General features: G+C 42.0%; 2 protein-coding genes across 5 annotated transcripts in view; one reads left to right on the top strand and one right to left on the bottom strand.

Moving 5' to 3' along the window:
• Window positions 1-1433: 1433 nt before the first annotated feature.
• On the top strand, window positions 1434-6080 carry LOC113128442 (uncharacterized). The gene is made up of 5 exons (XM_026303781.1): window positions 1434-1564; window positions 1912-2556; window positions 3559-3645; window positions 4314-4505; window positions 4683-6080. Exons 1-5 carry the CDS (start codon window positions 1495-1497, stop codon window positions 4868-4870), a joined length of 1182 nt encoding a protein of 393 aa, XP_026159566.1. The 5' UTR covers window positions 1434-1494; the 3' UTR covers window positions 4871-6080.
• A 3741-nt stretch (window positions 6081-9821) lies between these two features.
• LOC113127734 (nucleosome-remodeling factor subunit BPTF) overlaps window positions 9822-22779 on the bottom strand; it is a 37191-nt gene continuing 24233 nt past the window's right edge. For 2 of the 4 annotated variants that reach the window (XM_026302468.2, XM_026302470.2), the window contains 14 exons: window positions 22361-22475; window positions 21982-22199; window positions 21634-21874; window positions 20997-21277; window positions 20630-20743; window positions 20134-20295; window positions 19833-19915; window positions 17014-17239; window positions 16568-16893; window positions 15859-16032; window positions 15430-15622; window positions 14753-14837; window positions 12665-12851; window positions 9822-10405 (listed from right to left, as the gene is read on the bottom strand). In XM_026302468.2, coding sequence (XP_026158253.1) covers window positions 10369-10405; window positions 12665-12851; window positions 14753-14837; window positions 15430-15622; window positions 15859-16032; window positions 16568-16893; window positions 17014-17239; window positions 19833-19915; window positions 20134-20295; window positions 20630-20743; window positions 20997-21277; window positions 21634-21874; window positions 21982-22199; window positions 22361-22475 — 2442 coding nt within the window. In that variant the 3' untranslated portion in view covers window positions 9822-10368. Of the gene's footprint in view, window positions 10406-10899; window positions 11361-12664; window positions 12852-14752; window positions 14838-15429; window positions 15623-15858; window positions 16033-16567; window positions 16894-17013; window positions 17240-17259; window positions 18943-19832; window positions 19916-20133; window positions 20296-20629; window positions 20744-20996; window positions 21278-21633; window positions 21875-21981; window positions 22200-22360; window positions 22476-22779 lie in introns of those variants that run through there. The other 2 variants (XM_026302469.2, XM_026302472.2) reach the window with 2 other exon arrangements.

Below are 22779 nucleotides of genomic sequence, written 5' to 3'. Positions count from 1 at the left end.
TCAAGTGTCCAACCTAGACATGTAGGGAGTATATTTTTCTTGCCTGATTGGTCCTGGTTACAAGGCCTAGTTTTGTGTTCCTTCTCACTGACTACCTGACTTTTCTTGTTTTAGCTGGATTCCTGATTTTGACTCTCCATAGTAAATTAGAATTAGTCACATAATTCGTATGAATGTTAGTTTTGAAGATTCTTGTTTGTATTTTGTCCTCTTAATAAAACTCAGTTCTTCTGGTTCAACACCCTTCTTGAGCTCAAACTTAAAGAACTCTTTTCCCCCCCTGGTGAGTGAAAACCTGACAGCTTGCTCATAAGGGATTTGTTGGGTTTCTATGTAAAGTGCCATTAGAGATGATTGTATTGTGGTTTAGTGCTATACAAATAAAATTGAATGTATGTGCACATCTGTTATTCATCTAATACAGTGGTACATTTTGATTTGTAATTAGACAATGACCAAAGTGTAATAAATGCATCTTGTAACATATATATATATATTTTTTTACACATAAATGATTCATTATCTCTACAAGAAAAAATATGGCTTATTTTATTTATCATCTGGCGCCAGGTCCAGCTGACGTTGGGTGAGGGGCCCTGGACAGATCAGCAGTTTGTCATAGAGCCGACACATAGAAACTGACAAACACCTTATGGGCAATTTAGAGTCACCAACTAACCTAACTGCCAGCTCCATGTCTTTCAGCTGTGGGAGGAAGCTGGAGCACTGAGAAAACATGCAAACTCTGCACAGAAAGGCCCCTCACCGTCCAAATGGGAGTCGAACACGAAACCTTTGTTTTTGAAAGTGCCGCAGTGCCAACCACCGTAAATCTCATTTTACGATCTCCTTGTTACACTATTAAATAACATAATGGAAGTATAGGAGGCATCATGTTTACTGACTGTTCACCTGCCCGTCCATGTTCTCGGTAAAATATAGAAAATGCCGACAAATAAATACTAACAAAACCATTTCCAGATCGTTTCACGTCCTTTCCTTTGCTTCGGTTTAATCACATTATTTTGAAAGTTTTCAGCGGACGTTTTTATCTGCGTTGAGGCTCATTTGTCAAATTCAAATGTGCTGCAGTTCCAGCAGACGGCCACTAGAGGGAGGAAAAGACCAAGGGTTTTAATGCTCGTCCACGTCTGAAATAAATTGAATTTTAATATTTCTTATAATCGTCCAAAAAGGCAAGAAATCACAACTACTGGAGATTTTCTACTTTTTTAAACACCACACATGAAGAAAACTGCTTTTCTTTTATGTAAAATCCTACTTGGTAAACGGCAGAGTCTCATTTTCCTTCGTATGTTGGAAATAACAATGGGAACGTTTATGAATGAAAGGAGCGTCAGGTCAAAGTGTTTACCTCTGTGTTTGGGACGTCCCACCAAGCCCCATCCCATCTCTTTCTCAGTGGCCAGTATAAAAATCCCAGGAATCCCAGCTCGACAGCAGAACCTGAAGTGCGTCCTCTGAACAGCCAGGATGACCCGGATTATTCTCTTCCTCTTGTCTATAGAGCTGCCTCTTTTCCACGCGGACGAGCATGTTAACGGTGAGTGGAAACATTTTGTTTTTAAACCAAATGATGTCATCATAATGTATCACATACAGCGTTACATTATTGTCATGACTGATTGATTTGACTGACTGTCATAGTGTAAAGTGTCAAGTTGTGAGACAGTGACTGAGAACTCTTTAAATGCAAAGAAAAACATATTTGTCAGGTTTGATCATTTCAAATAAAGTCAGGAAATATTTCAGGTAAGTTTTAAAGGACTTCCACTTTGGTTGATCATTTAAATACTTTCTAAAAGTGCAGCTTGTTGTCGTGAGACAGGTTAGTTTTACCCTGCTGATGACGTGTGGTTGCAGTAGTAATCCTGCTGTTGCCTGTTTCAGAGCTGTACAGCCTGGTAGAAAAGGGGCAAAGCAGCTTTGTGGATCCGGCTCCGGGCAACCACAGCAGGCTGCTGCTCAAAGAGCCTTCCCTCCCGATCAACGAGCTTCTAGAGAAGAGCAGCAGGAACGGAGACCCCAAGTTCACCGTCCACCCTCTGCCCTCGGCTGGGTGGCCGAAGTACACGGACCTGGCGCCCATCCCTCGACACCACACTCCCTACAACAAGAGCAAGAAGGGCCTCAAGAGCGACCGTCTGCTGAAGCATAACGGCGAGAAAACCCGAGACGTCGTCGGTGTTCTTCCCAAAACCCTGCAGACTGGAGCTCAGACCGCATCCAGCAACCACACCGTGCAGAAAACCAGCCCAGACACCCAGTCCAACACCAGCGAACCAGAGGGACACCCCAACTCCAGACCCAGGGGCCCACCCCACACACAGCCTCAGGCTCCCCCGCACCAACCGGCCCCTTCTGCACGGAGAGACCCCCCAAACCGACGCATGGACCCAGAGGAGAACCGACCGGGGAAATCCAGTCTCTATCAATCAAGTATCAGTGCGGCACCCCGGAACAACAGCCGCCCGCCCGTGGTTCATAACCACCGCAGCTCCAGCTTGCTTTACCAGTTTGACATCCTGAGAAGAGGTATGGGAGGATTTGTGAGACCCTGACCTTGAAATCTGTCCTGTCTCTAAGACGGACTTGTTCCCTTAGAAAGGGTCTTTGAATGTTACACCCTTTAGGGATTCTACAGATTATAATTATATAAGAGTTTAGCCAGCTGGGAAGATCTTTGATGCTCAGTTTCACAGTATTTATTACTACTAATAATGCAACACAATACAAAGCAATCACACTGACAAATGATTTAAACCAAACCCAACATGTTTTATTAGTTCCAGGAGGAAACAAAGCTGCTTAAGGATTTTACTTTAGAGACTCTAGAGTCTGGCTTCATTGTAATGTTAGGGACAGGAAGCATTCAAACCAAATTTCATTACCAAAATGTCTCTGAACAACCAGAAAGTACGATTTAAAAGCTGTTAGGGGGTCCCAGGTTCAAGCCCGCCAGAGACCTTTGTTTCACATCTGCTCCTACTGTCTCCTGTGCAGTAAAGGTTCACAAAATTGACCCCACAAGTTCTTAATAATGTCACATTTGTTACTTCATTGGGAAGAGGTTATCCAACAGTTTACAGTAATCAGACAGTGACATCCTATATCTTTAGAGGTGATTCAATTTATTCACTAAGTTAAAGAGCGATAATGACAGTTTATCTTTTTATGGTTTTCCTCTTAAAGTCAGTCAGTGTCCCTTGGCACTAATTACAACCACTTCCCTCATATCGGGCTGTCAATGTGTCCCTTTGTGTGTCGTCCTCTGGGAGTTAGAGGTTGTAATGATGCCAGTGCAAAGATTGAGGGAGTGATCTGATATAGTAATTAAGATGGAAACCCTAACACGGACCTGATCCCATTACACTCAGTAAAACCACCTCCTCCAGTTCCCCGCTGAAGAATGCGACAACTGAGGTTTGCAATGACAACCTCATCCTTTCTAATGATGCTGGAATGAGTCTGGCAGACAGTCACTCTCTTTTCTTCCCATCCCTCCATCCCATCCTCTACTTGTCTTCCTCTGTGCAGAGTCCGACTTCATGCATGACGCCTTCTGCATGAGCGAGTGCAGGAAGGAGAAGGATGAGAGAGAGTATTACTGCTTCAGTGAGTTCGGTACGTACTAGAGGGAGACAAAATTGGACTTTGTCAGAGATCTTTGGGTGGCATCAGTTCAAAGTACGAACTGGTTCACAGTAATTAACATCTGGAGACAGTGTGAACTCAACTTCTTGGAAGCAGTAACAAAATAATTAAAGGTTTAATGTGTAAAATGTGAAAGATTTAGCGGCAACTAGTGGTGAGATTGCAGAAAGCAACCTTCTGAGCTCCCCTCACACCTCACAGTGGCTGTTACTTTTAGGACAAAACACCATTCCCTGTCTAGAGCCAGTGTTTTGTTTGTCCTTTCTGGGCTACTGTAGAAACATGGTGGTGCAAAATGGCTGCCTCCGTCAAAGGAGACCCGTTCCCTATGTAGATTTTAAGTCTCATTCTAAGATTAAGCTACACAGGAATTTTGAGACTTTTAGTTATTTTCTTGACACATACTGGATCTGTGCACATCAAGGTCATTTTAGCTCTAAATCCTAAAGGGATTCTGGTAAACACTATCATTTTCTTTTTGACTGAGTTAGATGAGATGATCCACCTCTTTCATCTGTACAGTAAATAGAAAGGCCCAACCAACAGTCACATGAAGTTTCTTAAAATGTGAAACTATTTCTTTAATAAGCAGAGATCTAAAAACTTATATCACAATGTTTTTCTTGTCCTTGGAACAGCTGTCAATGGGATAGTTTACGACATCGATGTGCTGCGTAAAGGAATACGCCTTATTACTCTGATGGTGAGCAGTGACGGCTTCTACAAAATGAGTCGTCTCTACGTGACCCCAGACAGCTTCTTCTTCAAAGTTCGCCTTCTGGTCGTCGACACATACAGGTGCAACAAACCCTGCCCTGATATCAAAATGGGTAAGTGTTGCAAGCGTTAGCTCGAAATTAAAACAAAATACCTGCCATCAGTATAGGGTTGCCAATTTGAGAATATAGATATAGATAAAAAATGAAATAAAATGTATAAACTTGTAAATGATTCCTGCACAAGTTGAGCTCTCTTCATCTAATAATATCCCTCTGCTTGTTCCCAAGGGACCAGATACATCGTAATGGGCCAGATCTACCACCGGAGGCGCCATCTTCCCAGTGATCTTCTGAACCTGGTGGGAAATAAACTGAAGCCTGGTGACGGCCTCCTGCGAAGCAACAACTATGTCAAACGGTTCAACAAACGGAGACACCAGAAAACCCTGGAGGCCATCCACTCCAAGTGTAGATGAAGCAAAGATAAGACTGTCGCCCCCTGCTGCAGGGGAAGAGACATTGCAGCTTACATGAACTGATCCTAACTAAACCCTCAGCATTGTGCAAGAGAGAAGAGATTTTACGGAAAGCATGGATTTACATTCTTATGGAGTTCTACGGTGTAACATAACCCTGGTTATCCAGTACTGACTTGCGGTTTCTTCAATAGAAAACACAAGCATCCCCAATTGAATTTATTGCTGTAGTAATTTTAGTAAGAGTTTAAGGACTGATCAGTAGTGTTTTCTTAGCACTATGTTATTTTAACAGAACAGAAACTACATTCAGACTCCTCATTCATTCATGGCTGGTTCATGAAGGCCCTAAATTAAACTTTATGGGCCACTTTTAAAGTGAAATCTGACGTATCTGCAGCTCGTTTTTCCATTTAGCACAAAGTTAACATATAGAATGAGCATTTTTCTGTTTACACTTGATTCCCGTTTAACACTGATATTTTCTAGCTGGCACAGTAGCTCCTCTGAGCAAATTTTCAGATCCTGTTTCCATATTTAATAACTGAATTTCTGATACAAATGAACACTTTGGACCTTATTTTTCAAACTGTTAGCTTGTCAAAATAATCACAGCTGCAAAACTGGAAGGCTTGTATACTTTTGTACAAATCCAACATTTATAATCTGGTTTCTTTTGATTAATCTACAGTATGAATACAAAATGTTGTGTTGCACTGAATGCGATTGTTTTGTAATATCCAGACACATGCATGATGTCACTGTGGTTGTTACTGGTAAGCAGGAAATGCACTTTTATTTTTACAAGGACCAAAGGGAGGGAATGAAGGGCTTGAAAAAACAGCAACAAACCCCAGTACAGTAGGGAGGAAAGAGAGAGCACAAGAGTGGTTGTCATGAGAGCGGCTTATTTTTCTAACTTTAATTATGTGTCCACGATGAAATGTCTGCCTGAGTAGACTGGGACATCAAACAGGGCCATGCTGAATGGGAGGGAGGGTGTTGTTGTAGGGACTAAACCATAAATCTAATCACAGGAATCTGATCCTCTCTGCACCTGGACACACGACTCAGAAAAGTGCCTCTGTCACAGCTCCTCTCTAGGATGCTTACACACAAACACCCACTCCTCCAGGAATGCCAAAACCTGAAAGGGGTATGTGAAGTATTTAGGCAGGATCAGAGCAAGAAGGGGGGGGGGGGGGGGACAGTTACGTAAAATGACACAGCAAGAGGAGAGTTGGTGTTTTTCTGAAGGTGCAGCTTTTTAGTTAATCAGAAATCCTTGGCTTGATTTTGGAACAACCGTGATCTCCTGCTTCTTATGTAAGGGAAAAGATTTGCACTGAAGGCTCCACATTGCATTACTATAGACAAACCCAATAAAAATGTATATTTCTTTTATACTGAATGACCCCTGTCAGCAATTTATTTGTCCAAACCTCTACTCACGCTATCACATACATCTGCCCACTGACTGAAACATTGATCCTCATTATCATTCCCAGTAATTGCATGAGAAGGAGGCCCCAAATTAAGACACTCTAATTAGAGTTTAACAACCATGGTTTCCGTCTGGCCTCCTGGAAGACAGACCCACTTGGGAACTTGGACGCTGAGGCAGGCAGGGCTGAGCCTCTTTTTCTCCCCCTCTGTCCGTCTGTCAGCTTGTGCCGGTCAGTTCCCAGGCTTGATGAAGCCTCTATCTGGGATCAGTGCTGGAGGCAACAGATGCATGCGGGCAGGAAACAGGAGCCTGCTCCACATCTTGGCTACTATCGCAGCAGGAGGACATTCCTCATCACAGAGGATGTAAAGGAGGAGGAGGTGGGAGAGAAAGAGGGGAGAGGAGAGGGAGAGGTGGGAAAATCTGCAAGTTGTTTCCTGTGTGATAGCCCCCAAGCCACAAGGGTGGTGGTGGTGGTGGTGGTGGGGGAGTGAGAGAAAGAGACAGGGGTGGTGGATTGAAACCACTTTGGGCTTGTGGTCATCTGCAGAGCTTTCAGCGTGCATGTGAACCTCTGGATTCAGTTAGTGGTTTAAGGGGGGAGATAAGAGATGGAGGTGGTGGAGAAGGGTGCAAGAGGAGAATGAAAGGTCAACCTTAGAGGTGTCACTTGTGTGTCATGTTGGTAATTTGATCACAAGAAACATTTGTCTGTGTATGTATGGGGGTCCTGACCTTGTCCTTCAGGGCTCATGAGCAGCAACCTCAAAGCACTTTTCCAGATAAGTGACACTAGATGAGGTTTGAAATTACTTTACAGGGTCAAGTTGACAAGAAGCTCAATTGCCACATAGAGAGCATGGAGACTTTAGGTCTCCTGAGGGCCTGGGTCCTTGGGCAAGCCTTTGACGTCCTGAAGTTGAAAATCCCACCTTGTTGTGATGCAGTTTTTTCATGGTATTTGACACAAATTATGTTAGAAAATCGAGATTAAAAATGACAAAATCATTTGAACATATTTACTTTTAAGATATGCTCAACAAAATGAATTGGCAATGTCAAAATAATTTTGAATTATTGTCATTTGGTCTGTATTGTGGTGTGCCTCAGGGCTCTGTCCTGGGCCTAATATGTTTGTCTAGTTTTTGTATGCTAGGAAGATAATTACAATAATTTGAAGTGTTTTGGGGGCATTTTCTGTGTTTTTTAACTACAAACAGCAGTAGAAAATGACTGAAATGAAAAAAAGGATGCAACAAAGATTTCAGACTTAAACTGGAAAGGGTGGCAGTTCATGGTCATGGTCATAACCCCCAGTTATTTAAAAGGTATGCCCTATCACTGCTATGCTGATGATACTCTATACATCTTGTTTAAATATAATATAATAAATGTTTAAATGGTAAATGCAATATAGGAAACATGTCCAGTTTATAAAACTATTTTACATGGAAACCAGGTCATTTCTTGCAAAAGTTCTTATTTCTGAAATCCAGATGAACTGCAGATTTTTGACCAACATTGCTCTTGTCTGCTGAGGAACATTATCAGTCCTGGGCCAATCGTGTCTCAAGCTCAGTTTCTTCTCAACAGCCATAACAAACATCCCTGGACTGCAGGTTTGACGGGGTCTTCTAAAAGGCCTTCTGGCACCAATCTTGATAATGGTTCCCCATTAAACTCTGAATCCAAATCATAATTTTTGTGATAATTTTTTAGATCTATTTAGATCTATTTGTTGTTTTTATTCTCTATAGGTGAGGTAAATTGCCCTACAGTGTGCCTGAAATGAGCTGATACAACCAACAGAAGCACAACTCTTTTAATAACTGGTGTCAAAAACGTTACTTTATTATCTAGGATGAAATGTCCTATCAAGTACAAAAGAGAATCTCTTCGGAGTTGACACAGTCTGTTAAAAACATAGAGTACTTTTTATCTGCAGTTACGTTTCTTCAACATTACTCAAAAAACTGAGAACTTTTCATTGATATGAATAAATAATACAAGAAATGCAATGCCAATATAGAAGTTATGATAAACTGGTTGGTTTCTTACAAAAAATGAAAAACTCTTTACAAGAGTTACTGTGTTCACTCTACTGCATTCAAAACCTTTATGCTCACAATATGCAGCACTTTTAATATAAAGGGCAATTTCACCTTAAATGTAGAGTTCACTTTAATTAAAGAGAAAAAATAGACACTTAAAATATATGTGGGCTTAGTTGCTGGTTTAAAGAGTGAAAAATAAAAGTTTCTACTGCTCTAAAAATCTTTCTCTACATATTTGGACAGCAGTAATATACAATAGAGATTACAAACAGTGGATGAAACACATCATCAGATTACAAAGTGACAGTGTGAAAGACACATAAGAAGACAGAGGCTCCATAATCTCTCAACTCGTACACACACAAAAAAAAACCCTGATTGAAACCGAAAATGTTTTTTTTTTCAAACAAATGTTAAACAGTTTTGAATGACTGCCATCCTCCTATAAAACTGTTAATCTCCGATTACAAAAAATGTTCCCAAATATGCAGCTATAAAATTTTCATACAAACCCCATGATATAAAGGCTCCCCAGTCCCACTCATGGTTTGCTCCCAGACATGCTGCCACAGACCGCAACATAACTAAGTTGATGCTGAGTGGAAAAGCCCATTATCGAATTACTTAACCATGCTTTTGAGGGTGAGTTGAGAGACGTATGTGAGCCAACCTGTCAGCTTCAGTGAAATATGCTGGAAGAAGTGGCTGATAGATAAGAGGAGAGACTTCGAGCCCCAGCCACTGACAGAAACAGACACAGCTGTGACGGGACACTGTGTGTATGGACGTACAGTACATGTGGGTTAATTGAGCCTTGTACAAGTTTCACCAAACAGACTCTTTTGTCTACTGCTTTGTCCTTGACCTCGTTCAAAAAGTTCAAATGGAGCTCTGAACTGGTTAACGCTCCTCACTTTCATTTCTGAAAAGCACAAAATGGAAAAAGTCCAGCGGAAGGGCAGAATGTGGTGGGTGGGATGTCCTGTCCTGTGTGCTTCCTTCTGGAAGTTAACATGAAAGCAACGCAGCCCTCGGACAAAAAGAAAAACTCTTGAGTTACTTTAGTAAGTGCTGTCTACACCCACATGTGGTGATTGTAATACGACAGAAATGTCCATCTCTTCATGATTTTTCAGAAATATGCTATTATTTCTATTTTAAACGCATCATCTCAGCATCAAGCTACTGTGACAGGGAACTGATGGACACACTGAGACTGGCTCATGCTTAGTGCCTGCTCACCTGAGAGTAGATAGTAATAATGAATAAAGGCCAATTCAACAAAATGGACCTGAAATGCTCACTGGTTTCAATGGGATTAATTTTTCTGGAGTGACATATTGATACATCACCATTAAAATGCTGCCTTCAAGCACATGGATGTGACGTGTGTAGATCTTGTGGATTTAGCCTCATCATGGGAAGCATCAACTGGGCATTTTGATGGACATTTGCAGCCATTTTCATTTCACACGAGACTAAGCTTGAATATCATTTTTATCATGAAAATACGACAGGACTAAATTATAGGAATACACAAAAACAGTGGTCAGCAACAGAATAAACTCAACTCTTTTTGAGTCTGCTGGTGCCGTGCGATCAGTCTGCCAACGGATCCACTCTGTCTGCCATCTTGGCTCCTTGACCGGATCTTTCTTTTCATGGACGGGTTGCACCAGTGAGACAACTAGACGGAATCAAACAGGATGCCAAACAGAGTCTGAGGCTGCTCCGCCTCCGGTAGGACTTCTCTGTCATAATGTCCCATTGATGCTTTGGATGAAAAGGGATTTTCAATTCATTCCCTCTTAGCACTGCGACAGAGGTGTTGGACGTTGGCTGCTGTGACACCAGTGCAGGCTGATTTCCTGCAGCAAGTCCGCTCTCCTCTAGAGAGGGCTCAGATTCAGGAGCAGCCTGACTCGGACCACAGGCCTTAACCACTGAGAGGAAACCACAAGGCTTGTCTTTTTGACACTTGGCTTTTAACGAGGGAGCTAAGAGGCTGCTGACTGCAGTTTGTTGTTATGAGACCTACAGAGATGGGCACAGAGAGGAGGAAGAAACTGTTGGAAAACTTCATGTTGTTTCCTTTTTTTTATTAAAAGCTTTACAATATGACAAAAATATGCACTAGGGGAAATACAAAAAAAAAAAAAAAACTAAACAAAACAAAACAAAAAAAAAAAACAAAAAAAGAAAACGTATTGGATGCCAGTGGGTCAGACACTTTGACGTAGACCAAGCAGCCATGTTGGTGAAATGTTACTGAAGTGTATGATGTGATGTCAGCCCAACAGTCTATATACAAGGACTTTTTTTTAACCTGGAGACCGTCAAGCTCACCATTTTTAGAACAGGAAAGCTAAACTACATTTTTCTCCAATCTATCTTTACAGATCCTACCATTATTTCCTTTGGAACATAAAAATAGTCCTTCACAAAAAGATATATTATGCACATAAAATAACATTATACATGGGTACAGCCAATAAAAAGAAACTAACAGTTGTTGCATGCTTTTTTTAAAAAAAAAAAGTCTGAGCTAAGAAATGAGGTAAAATGTTCTGCTGCAGCATGTTATGACCAATACAATAAACACTTCTGTCAAATTAAAAGATAAGTTATCTGTGTGAACTTAAGTCAGATGTCAAAACGTTAGCTTAACTTCATTCTGCTTTATATCCAACTCAAACATAAACAAAATATCAGTCATCTGTTGCAACAAGTGTAAGAAAATACATTTTGCCTTGAATGATGTGTTACCAACATGGCTGCCCTTATTACACAGTAGAAACTCCTTTTCTTTCATTTGCTTTGAAAATAAAAAAGGATCACACCTACAGTGTGGTTTAATATAAGCACTCTCTTACAAAGTTTTTAAGGCTGTTTTAAAAAAGTAAAAACAGCAATATCCAGGATACCAAAAAAAATTTTTTTTTGTTTATTTTAAAAGTGACCCCGGCACCCAGGAGTTTGACATCACAATCTGCAAGAGAGGGGGAGAGAGGGGAAGAGAGAGAGAGAAAATGGATGGTGTAAATACATGCGGGTGAGGCACATAAGCGTTTTACACACATAAAGCTGGATACAAATCACAAGACGGACTGAACTAACAGCTGAAATGATCATGGACACCCCGTGTGAGTTGAGATGAGACTGAGCCTTTATGAATACCAGCTTTACTGTTTCTTCAGTAATAAACACAATAGCAAGATTAAAGACAGACCCAAGTCTACCCATCCATTACCGATAATACTTAATTCTGTAGTGGGCTACAGGGGCTGGAGCCAGAGACAAAGACAGGCAAATATGCACACACACACACAGTCGCATCAATGGGCAATTTAGAGTCGCCAATTCTCCTCCCACCTGGAGAAAACACGGCAAACAACCAGTTGGTTGACAGGTTCAAACCCAGAACTGCTGTGAGGTGACGGTACTAACCACTGCACCACCTGCAGTTTTACATATATAAATAAATCACTCAATGTGGATCTAAATATTACCAAAATCATGTAGTGTGCACCCACCTAAAGCACGTAAAGCAATGCAGTGACGTGAGTCTACAGGTACAACCAAAAACAAGGAGACAGTGGAGTTATTAACGCTGTGTATAACTGCACAGGTCTCAACCTTGTCTGGTTTTCATTTGGTAGAACAATCCACAACATTACATTAAAGCACAAAAGGCACCTTGAAGACATGGTAAAATCTGAAGCATATTTTGTTAAGGATGAGAAATCACCTGACTGGACGTATAAAGTGTGAAAATGAAGACCCCTCCAAGATGAAACTATTTTGTGACTGAAGACTGGAAAAAGCAAACCTGTCTCCCTTTAATACATCAAACAACATGAGACATTCAAAATGAGGCCAAGCATTGAATGTCATCGTTAAAATCTTAAGGAGATTTTATGGATGATCCAGTATGAGCTTTCTAAAAACAACAAAAAAAAACAAAACAAAACAAAAACCAGCAGTGAATAAGTTTAGAAGTAACACATGATGGTGACAGAAAAGAAGAGTCAGCCACTAGTGTCTACGTATTTTTTTTTTTTAATAAGTTAAATCTTATTACTCTCAGAGAGAGTCAGTGTCTCTCTAACCTACAGGGAGGTCGGGGGTCCGAGTCACAGCAGCACAGCTGGAGCTGCTGAAGACTTCACTGACACAGACACTTCAGTGAGCAGGGCGGGTGCTCTCTGACTCACGGCTGTAACTCTTTTGTCACTTGCTGCCCCTTTGCATTTCTTTTTCGCCATCATCCTCATCATCACATCATCATCTTACCTGCTGGCTTTGAAGCCTTTGAGCTTCTGGACAAAGAAGTTCTCCAGAACCTCAGCACACTGGTAGAAAGGCGAGTCACTGGGGTTGTAGTAGCGGCAGTTATCAAAGATTTTGGTCATGTCCGCTACAAACTCTGTCAGCTTCACATACCCGCGCTTCTGTAACCTTTCCTCCATGGTGGACAGGTCTAAGAAGAAGAGATTTAAAAACACTGTATGACCAGTATGTAATAGAAATTTTTAAAAAGTAGTTTAATTGTGAGTTTTTGCCAGAGACAAACATCACATATGCAGAAGCTGTAGATAAATATCTGGCTTTTCTAATGTACTCCATTACACTAATCAGCAGGCTGACTTCAAAGTAATTGCAGATTTTGTGGGATGTGTTTGACAGACATTCAAATATGTTTCTTGGGAGCACTGTTCATCATTTTATTTGTGACAGCAAAAATCCAAAACCTCTGCCAGGTCTAACCACAATCTACTCAGCCTCCAGATCCGTTATTGAGATCTGACCAATTTGCCATTCCTGAGGAGAGCATCATTATCCAACTGTCATTCTTGGGAGGGAAAAAAAAAATCCAAATAAAATTAAATGAACTTTAAAAGTCTCTCCAAATGCTTGATATAAAGGAGTTTCATAAAATCTGCTGCTGCCACCGATTTAGTCTGTACACAGTCCCTGAGACTGTGTTTAAAACAAACATATCTGACTTTTAACCTCCTTAACCCCCACGTAGCTGGCCAAGGGTTTACAAACCTCATGGTCAAAATCAAAGACCTCCTTCTCCTCATCAGATTTCATCTCAAATCCCTCCAAAAACTACGTACTGCTGCAGCTGCACCAGCCAAACGCACTTTTTATTTTTTTGAAAGCCAACAAGGTCTTTTTCTTGCAGTGGTAGGGAGCGGGGAGGACTAGAGTTTCCAGGACCAGGCCAACAGGAGCTAAGTGTGGGGCTGGTCCCTTTCCACAGAGCCCAGCAGACCTGGACCAGCTCATTAACGGTTTGTTTGTGTGGAAGTTCAAAAAGGCCCTGTTGACGCAAGTCCCCATTTACATGGCCGGTTTGATCTGAGTTGGAGGGCTTCCTCCCTGCTGGCCTCCTGGCGGCTGTGTTACAGCGTTTCAGATATAAAGACTGGGTGTAACCTCCAATGCCGAAAGCAATTACAAAATGAAAACAGCACTACTGAGGTAACTTCATCTGCTGAACAGAAACTGCTTCCAATTCTAATCCAGTGTTATCAACTGAGTCACTTCATCACTGTGTGATATTTACCAATATATCACAGAATACAACACTATAAGCAGGTTGACGTTAAAAACATTAAGTCAGTCAGAAACTTTTGCCTGAATTTTTGCACTTTGTTCTGTATTATCTTATATGATAATAGCAAGGAATGCAATTTTATTAGATATAGTGATGTGAAAAAGTGTTGGTGTTAGTGATCTGAAATATTAAAGTGTGACAAACATGCAAAAAAAAAAAAAGAAATCAGGAAGGGGGCCAACACCTTTTCACACCACTGGATTTTAAGATCATTAGATTTTTTTTAATTACTCTATTTTTCTTTATAGTTTATATTTGTTTTTGTTTTTTTTGCACTTTGCTGTCATGTTGTAGGGGTACAAAAAAAATCTGTACTTCCAGCTGTATTACCCTGCAGCAGCAGCTCAAGACAAAAAAAATAAAATAAGGGATGAAAACTGAGGTACAAAAAGCTAGTCAACCTGAAAAACTGAGGTATGCTATGGGAAATAGTAGCCAGCTAAGTACACACAGTTTCACTTCAATGAACTAAAACATGAAACAGCTGTAAAGATTTTACGTTTTCCTTCACTGATACTCATTTTATTGTAAAAGGCCAGTGATAAAGGAGCTGTTGAATGCAGGAAAGTGCGAAAAGTTAATATGCTCAATATGTGGCAGGAGGAACACGAAAAAGGACTTGATCCTGAGGAGCTGCCCAGTCAAATGGGAAGGGAAGTGCTGAAGTATTGTAGGAGAAAGACTCAAAGACAGAACTTGTCAGTATTCACTTGTGTGTTATAGCAACAGAGCTTTTAAAAGTTTCTTCCACTCACCCATTGGTTCCTTGATGACCCTGTAGTAGTCTGGGGCATCATTCGTATCCACTGGCTCCAGGAATGGCCACGCCATTTTATGTGCCTGCACAGGAGGGAGGGCCCGACACAGAGAGGGAGAGAACGAACAAGAGATAGACAAGACACTTGAGAAAACTGAAACCAGTGAAGAAAAACAAACCATGATAATGACACTGGAAGCAGGTGGGTCAACACAGATGTTCTCTCTCGCTCTCACATACACACCGACCGCTGGACAGAGGAGGAGAAAATGAGAGGAAGAGCAGAGAAAGTGGAGCTAGAAGAAAAAACAAAAACAAAAAAAAAAAAAAAACAGAAAACGCTGAGGCCAGGCAGTTCTCCAAGTAGCGCTCTGGGGAGTCGAACCCATCAGATAAGATGCACACAGGACTTTTGTTTGCTGTACACTGCAGTGGGGCAGTGAGGAGGCATGTTTGTGATCAGCAATACCAAAACCACTACAGTCTTACTGCTGATGCAGCTACTGCTGAGAGCATTTGTGTACCTGTAAAACATGACAGACAGTCTCTTAACCATTATTATTAATAAGTATCAGTGCTTATTTCTTACCACATTAAGAACCACGTGGAAAATATCTGTAGAGTCTATAATCATCACAAACTTCACATGTAACATTTATTCAACGCTGATGTTACCTGTAGGGAACGCAGGATTCTCCGTAGACCCTCGTAATCCTTGTCAGTGAGCGGAGTGAAGACCGTCATGGCGTCCTCTGTCGACTGACACTGTGGGCACACGTATTCATCGATGTGGTTGGCCTCGCTCTGCAGGATGCCCACGCACCGACCATGGTACCAGTTTTGACACCGATCGCAGCCGATATAGAACCTGGGAAGACAGGAAGGACTTTTACTTGTGATGTGGGGACCTTGAAATTTAAAGCATGGGGATGTGTGTCTTGTTTTGGTTAACTCTATTTAAAGGGCAGAGGGATGGTTGTGAGGTGTAGTTAAGACAGCAAGACAACAGAGCACCACAATCTGAATTCGTCTTAGCACCAAAACTGGTTAGCTAATGGAGGAACTGGCAAGTTACTACTTTATATCTGTTGTCAGACTGCTTACTGGGACTCGTCGTACGGAGTTTGACAGATACAATACAGCTCCTCTGTGCTGCCCTCCTGGGACCGTTTACACTCCACACAGATGTAGTCGTCCATTTTCTTGGCCTCCTTCTCTGTGATGCCTACACAGTCTCCATGATACCAGTTGGTACAAAGGTCACAGCCAATATAGAACCTGAGAGAAAGGACACAAAGGCTCAGTTACTAACAGTAACAGTAACAGTACAACACTAATGTCTGAGTCTCATTTAATGATTTATAGTATTAAATAATAGTGACTGCAACTTGCCTGTGAGACTGATGTCATTATGACCATTGATATCAGATTAATAACAGAGCCATAATGGCTCACAGGATGTTGAATTTTACATCCTGTGGATTACTCTCTAAACAAGGGTGTAAAGCAGGTGTATGTAAAAGCTCCTGTAAGGCGTTTGTGTTTAAGTTTAAGTCTCGAGACTTGTGTTTAACCAGACAGCAAAGTCCAGTGTTGTAAACTAGTTCTTGGACTATTGGAAATACAACCTCAGTAGCTAGGACTTTTTGAGAGTCAAAAATTAAAGTCCAGGAAGTAAAACTAAGCAAAAAAAAACCTTCCTGCTTTCTTCTGATTGTTCAAACTGTATTTAAATGTGCCTGCTTCTGTTACCCATGCTTCCCTCCTGGGTAATAAGGTATTTAACATGAGTATTTGTCAAAGATCCTCATACTTGGTCTCGTCATAGGGCGTCTTGCAGATGCAATAGAGCTTGGTGTCCTTCTTGGTCTCCTTTGTGCTCGTCGTTGAGATCATCTTCTTCTTCTTGGACTTGGCTGATGCTGCAGTCTCTCTCTCCTCCTCTCGTTTCCTCTTGTGTGTAGAGGTGATGGTTGTTGTGAGGTGGTGCTGACTGGTGGTGTTGCCATGTGTGTGTGCCAGTGTGTGTTGCTGCTGGTTCTGGGTGGAGGTGGCCGCGACGTGAGCTGCCTGGTGGGCTGCAGCCTGTGCTCTCTCCTTCTCCCTCCGCATTCGCAAGAGGTCCCTCTTTAGCTCCTCCTGAGGCGTGCAATGACAGGGCAGACAGCACTTTTATGACTGCTCACTGATAAATTATTTGAAAAGATTTTGACATCATTTTATCTGCACCTCCCTGTCCCTCCCTTCCTGTCTTCATACCTGGGCCTCTAGCTGTAGTTCCTTGTCCAGAAGTGCTCGCTTCTTCAGGATCTCCATCTTGAGGCTCTCTTTGTGCCGATATAGGAGCGAGGAGAGCTTGCTGGCATTGGCCATCCTCTTTTTTGCCTCTACCACTTCCTCCTTCTTCCTCCTCTTGGCCGCCTGCCTCTCGTCCTTGTCTATCCGGTCCAGGATGTATTTCATCACCTGGTTACACACAATCATCCTGGACAGACACATGACGGGGCTTAATTACACAGTTTAAGTCCTCCTGACCTTTAAAAAGTTACAGTTGATCACAAATGCAGATTGTTTAGATCTGTAAAGTACTGGAGGTACATGGAGGACAAAAAGCCTCTTGAATGCAGAGGAAAATTTGTAGTCTAACATAAAAAGACTGGTCAAGAAACAGCCATACTGAAGCTAATGAGGACCCATGTGAAATAGGGCTGTGGCCTATTAAGAGTATTTTTACAGGGACAAAATACAAATAACACCCCTGCTGAGAAAAGAGGAGGATAAAAGAGCAGGGAGGGAAAGGATTGTCACATATCTGAATCTTGACTTCAGAAAGCTAGTACAGTCAAAGTCACAGAGGAAGAAAGTTATCCCTCTGACACTCCAGTGGGCAGGAGCAAAGTACAAATCCAAACAATGCTTCAATGTTTCAGAAAGCACAACCTGCACGAATGCTGGCTACTGCAGAAATGTGAACATCTAACTTTCCACATGTAAAAAATGGCAGTGAACAATGAGAGCATTTCTCTCGGCACAGGTCCTTAAGGGATTCTGGTGGTGTGGTTGTGTAAGATATCCGACTACAAAGTCCCGGGTTTGACTCTGGTTCTGGACTTCTCTTGTATCTCGTCCCTATCTGGCTGTAAGTCTTTCTGTTCTCTGCTATCTAACCAAATAAAAATCAAAATGCAAAAAAAGGAAACAAAATTACAGAAAAACAAACTCTCGGCTCTCCCCATTTCTACTAGTACTGCTTGAGAATGTGTAAACAGTAGATGGTTTCAGTGAATACTTTCTACATGACTTGACAGATGAATCACAGCCTTTTGAAATCCTGAACCTAGCATGGCTACTTCCTAAGAGCGATAACAAGTATTGTTCTCTCGTGATCTGTGGTCTTGTTACTGGGCCACATGTCTTACAGATGTCAGAGGGATGTTAGGTTGTCCAGGATTTCATTGTGTGAGACTTTGGGTTTCAGTAGCAAGGGAGAAGGCCTGAGTGTTAGAAGGGAGGTAATGACAGAAGATGGACAGATAAGAGGATGACTGGGAAACTGCACTGCTCTTGTAAACATGGGAAGAGAAGACAGAGCGGTCACACATACAAATTCAAGCAACTTTAAATGCAGATGGGGATTTGGGGTAATGTGTAGGCTCTTACATTTAGCAGTGACGAAAAAAAAAAAAATCTGGGAGATATGTGGATGAAAACTCAAATGTTTGCATATGACAGTAAATTTAGATAATTTATGGTTCTATGTTTCGAGTACGTTCACTTGTGTTTGCTAAAATTCCAACTAAGATCGAAAATTGCTGGTTCACATTGAGCAACAGAACGCCTCGCTCAGTACACGTCTGTGTGAACAACACACAAATACATCCACGGCTGCTGAGGTCAGCGATGGGCCAGCGCTCGCCCGGCGTGTATGCTGAAACACATGCAGCGTGAAAGTGGAGGAGACTAATGAAACAGGACATGCAAACACAGTTGATGTCACACTTCAAGGTTATTACTAACAGAATCGTGTTTTGGAGGAAAAGTGAGAGAAAAGGATGACGTGAAGAAATGGAAACAGGATGAAAAGTAAGCAAAGAGACAGACAACAGACAGAGCTGCTATAGTGATGTCACAGAAGACTGGGTTTGGTATTTCAGGTCTGTGTGAATGGGCACAGTGTTGACACACCATCTGTGGACATAAACACATGGTTGTCAGGGTCAGCTGTAGGTCAGAGTATAACCTACCTACAACATATGAAAAAGGAAGGATGGAGGGAGATAGTAATTTTTTGTATTTATACATTTTATTTTGTTTTTAATTCCTCGTGTCAAAAGTAAAAGCAGGCTGACAAACATCTAGGTCAAACAAATCACACTGAGTCTTCAGAGAGTCTCCTGAGAATTACAGTACCTGGCCTTCCTGTAATTACTACTCAAGACTGCACTATTAAAGAGCCTTGATATTAAAGTGACATGGTACAGTAATTAGAAGATCAATTTAATGCCTGTCCTACTTCCAACGAATTTTTACTGAGAACAAAATTTCTGCTGTTTTTATCTTATGATGCCAAGATACTAGTGAGGTGATTTAGGTGGTCTAAACTAAACTGGTGTGGGCTGTTAGGGTCTTGGGGTGATTTTTATTGTACTATTGAACTTCTCGACTTATAAATGGATTGGTCTTCGTGGAAGATCACAGTGAGGACATGCAGCTGTGGGTGATTACACACATGCACACATTTTCATGCTGTGTAGTACCTCCCAACGTGGTGATGAAAGGTCAAATGGAGGAGAGGAGAGGAGAGCATATAGACTGTCTAAGTGGTGAAGTTACAGCCTCACGATATGAGAACACGTATAAAGATCATGGCCTTTCTGTGCTGTTACTGTCTTCATTTATATCTAAATAAATAATATTTCAAAAACATACGGCCAAGCCGCGTTCAGTCTGCTTAGGAAAGTCTAGACCTTCCCATGACCCAAAGCACTTCATTATGAAGCTCTCGCTTTCCAAAGTGACAACTCTGAATATGTGCAAACTGTTTTTATCCCAGACACAAACAAATCCTGGTTACAAACCTCTGATTCTCTTCTCTCTCTGCAGGTGTCATGGTCTTCTTCTGCTTCAAGTGCTCGATCACAGCATTTTGTTTCATCACCACCTGAAACCCAGCACATGTTTAACAACAGAATATCATTAACAGTTTGAAAGAATATGGCTATATTGGAGCAATGACATATATCGCTCCATTCGTAATGAACTGCATATTTAAGATATATGAAAGTATAAAACAAAATTTAGCTTAACAACTAGAAACAAAAACCTGGAACATAAGCACACATATCCATCTATTTGTCTGGTGGAAGTGCACATACACACCTGTTTCTGAATAATGTCACTCTGGCTGGCTGAGTTCAGAGCTTGTTCTCTCTTGGCCTCTGCAGCTTGTCTCTTTTTCTGCTGTTGCTGTTCTCTGAGCTGCTGGATCCTCTGTAGCTGCTCCTGGACAGAAGCTGCCTGGATGGTCACCACGTTTCCAATCTGTTCAGACAGAGTGACAATCGATTTATGCCATGAATAAAGTTCTAATGCTTTAATTTCAATTCACAAATTTAAACAAGATTCTGTTTTAGGAAATGCTGCAGTTATAGAAATATAGATAAGCTGTGTATATGGGCAGTATTCAATCATGTTATGAGCTGGATCACACAATTTATGTTGTGCATTAATCAAACATATGGACTACAAACGCAAGAAGGCACAGGTACTGAGTAGAAAATAGGAAAAAAAAAATCAGATTAATTCCTCTGATTTTAGAAAAGCTATATAAAAGGTAACATAAATTAGGGTCTGCTTCACATGCTTATGGCACTACCTGTCCTCCCTGAGCTGAGGTGGTCCCGGTCTGTTGTATCTGGATAGGAAGCTGCAGTTTGAAGTGCTGTGGTAGAGAGCCTCCAGACTGCTGTGCCTGCAGCTGGGCCAGCACCTGCAGACATGAGTAAAAGATCAAAAAATGTAACAAAACCAAAAGAAAAAAAAAAAGGTTTTATTTGAACATTTATGTAAAACATGTATTTAGGTGTTTAAATGACACAGTCAGCTCATAGATCAAAGTGGTAATGCAAGTGTTGAAAATTACATTTCCCACTACAGTTTTAAGTGTTCACTGGCTAAATTGATCCAGGCCATCTGTCTGAGGGCCTGGCTTGTAGTTATGGTTTTGCTGATCATACATGTACCTGCTGCTGCAGTCCAGGCATACTAATGAGCTGAGGCGTCTGCTGTAGCTGCACCTGGGTTGCTCCTCCCTGTGTTTTCACCTGCAGTGAGGTGGGAGACTGGATGGGCATTTGGGCCTGTGCCTGAGGGGGTAAATGACCCTGTGGGGTTGCCGTAGTAGGGCTGGTGGTGGTAGTGGCCAGTGGAGGTGCCCCTGCCTGGATGGGGGCCGCGGCCTGTTGAGCAGGCTGGGCTGGGGTTTTGGTGGAGGTGGAGGTAGGCTGGCTGGGAACTGTGGTGGCTGGAGAGAGAGGAAGGGGAAGAGCAGAAAGAGGATTAGAAATGAGGAAGAGAATGCAATCATTAAATGTCACCTCTTCAGAGCACACAATTATTTAGTGAAAACAAAGCAATAGCATGTTTATTGATAGTTTTTATGATTGATCCCCCCCAAAAATTGCAAATGAATATGTGCTAAGCTTGTTAGACACAGCCATAAAACTATGTTATTGAAAGACACACCCTTACTGTTTGACTATAGTGACTATAGTTTTATGTTCAAGAAAAAAATGTAACATTCTCATTTCAGATGGATGAAAACAAATTCACAATGAATAACTATTGAGTGATCCCTGCTCGTTCCCTGTTCCCTGTTACCTGTGCTTGATGTGGGTGTGGCGGCTGAGGCCAAGGGGGTGAAGAGGAAGCGCTGCACCTGGCCGTTGGGCAACGCTGCCTGCATGAGCTGCTGACCAGTTCCGGGGATGACAGTGACCCCATGAGGTATGACCTGCAGCTGGCCGGTCGCCTGGCCCTGGCCCTGAACCATCACCGTCAGAGCCTGTTGGGTCCCGCCGACACCAGCCTGCCGATCAACACCCGACCCAGCCTGCTGCTTCTATGGGAGCAAGAGAGGAGAAGCTTGTTATTGGGTGGATAAAACAGAGCAGTGCTATGGCTGAGGTGAATAATTGTGTATTACTGCCGTTTGTTTTCCTCCCTAACCTGTGTGAGCTGGGTGAGCTGTGCCAGGGTAAGTTTAACCTGGCCTTGCCCTTGTGCCCGTGGGGTGCCAGGGGGTGTTGGGCCTGCTGCCTGTCCTGCAGTGATTGGGCTGCCTGTCCCCTGCCCAGTTACTGTGGCAACAGGGCTGGCAGCAGATACTGCTGTGGAAACTGCCTGGCCACGGATGATCTGCGTCACAACTTGCTGTCCACCCTGACCTGGAAGAGAGGGGCATGGCAAACACTCACACTGGTAGACCGTTGAGAGAAGATTAAACAGGTTAAACTTTAGTTTGTAAATCAACTTCCTGATTGTTTACACGATGCTGTCGGTTCAACTGTTCGTGAAGTATTATATTACTAAGAAGAGGTTTTTTTACCTTGTTGGACCACAAGGGGTGTTCGGAGTATCGTCTTTCCCATAGGTCCTGTCTGCTGGATTGGAGTTCGGATCACTGTCATTCCTGGACGGATCTGACCACCAGCTGCCAGAACCTAAAAGGATGTTTTCATCTAAATGTTACTAATAATTTAGGGCAGTGAGCAGTTTCTTCCTTAACTGTCAGATAAATTGTGTCAAAGATTAAGGAAAAAACATGCAGACATTTAATGGTAAAAGAAATGATGCACAGAGAAAGTAGATATGCTACCTACTGAATGAAAAAGCTAGGACAACAGATGGAAGAGAGTTTCTCACAGTGGGAAACAACAGTGAAAAGCAGACAGCAATGGGGGGAAAAAGAAAAGCAGAACTGTGCCAATGACAACAGTGAGCATATAAAAATCAGAAAGCTGATTA

This window comes from Mastacembelus armatus, chromosome 1 (assembly GCF_900324485.2).
Source record: "Mastacembelus armatus chromosome 1, fMasArm1.2, whole genome shotgun sequence".
Lineage (NCBI taxonomy): Eukaryota > Metazoa > Chordata > Actinopteri > Synbranchiformes > Mastacembelidae > Mastacembelus > Mastacembelus armatus.
The sequence above is the reverse complement of the archived record's forward strand: the minus strand, read 5'-3'. Positions and strand labels throughout refer to the sequence as shown.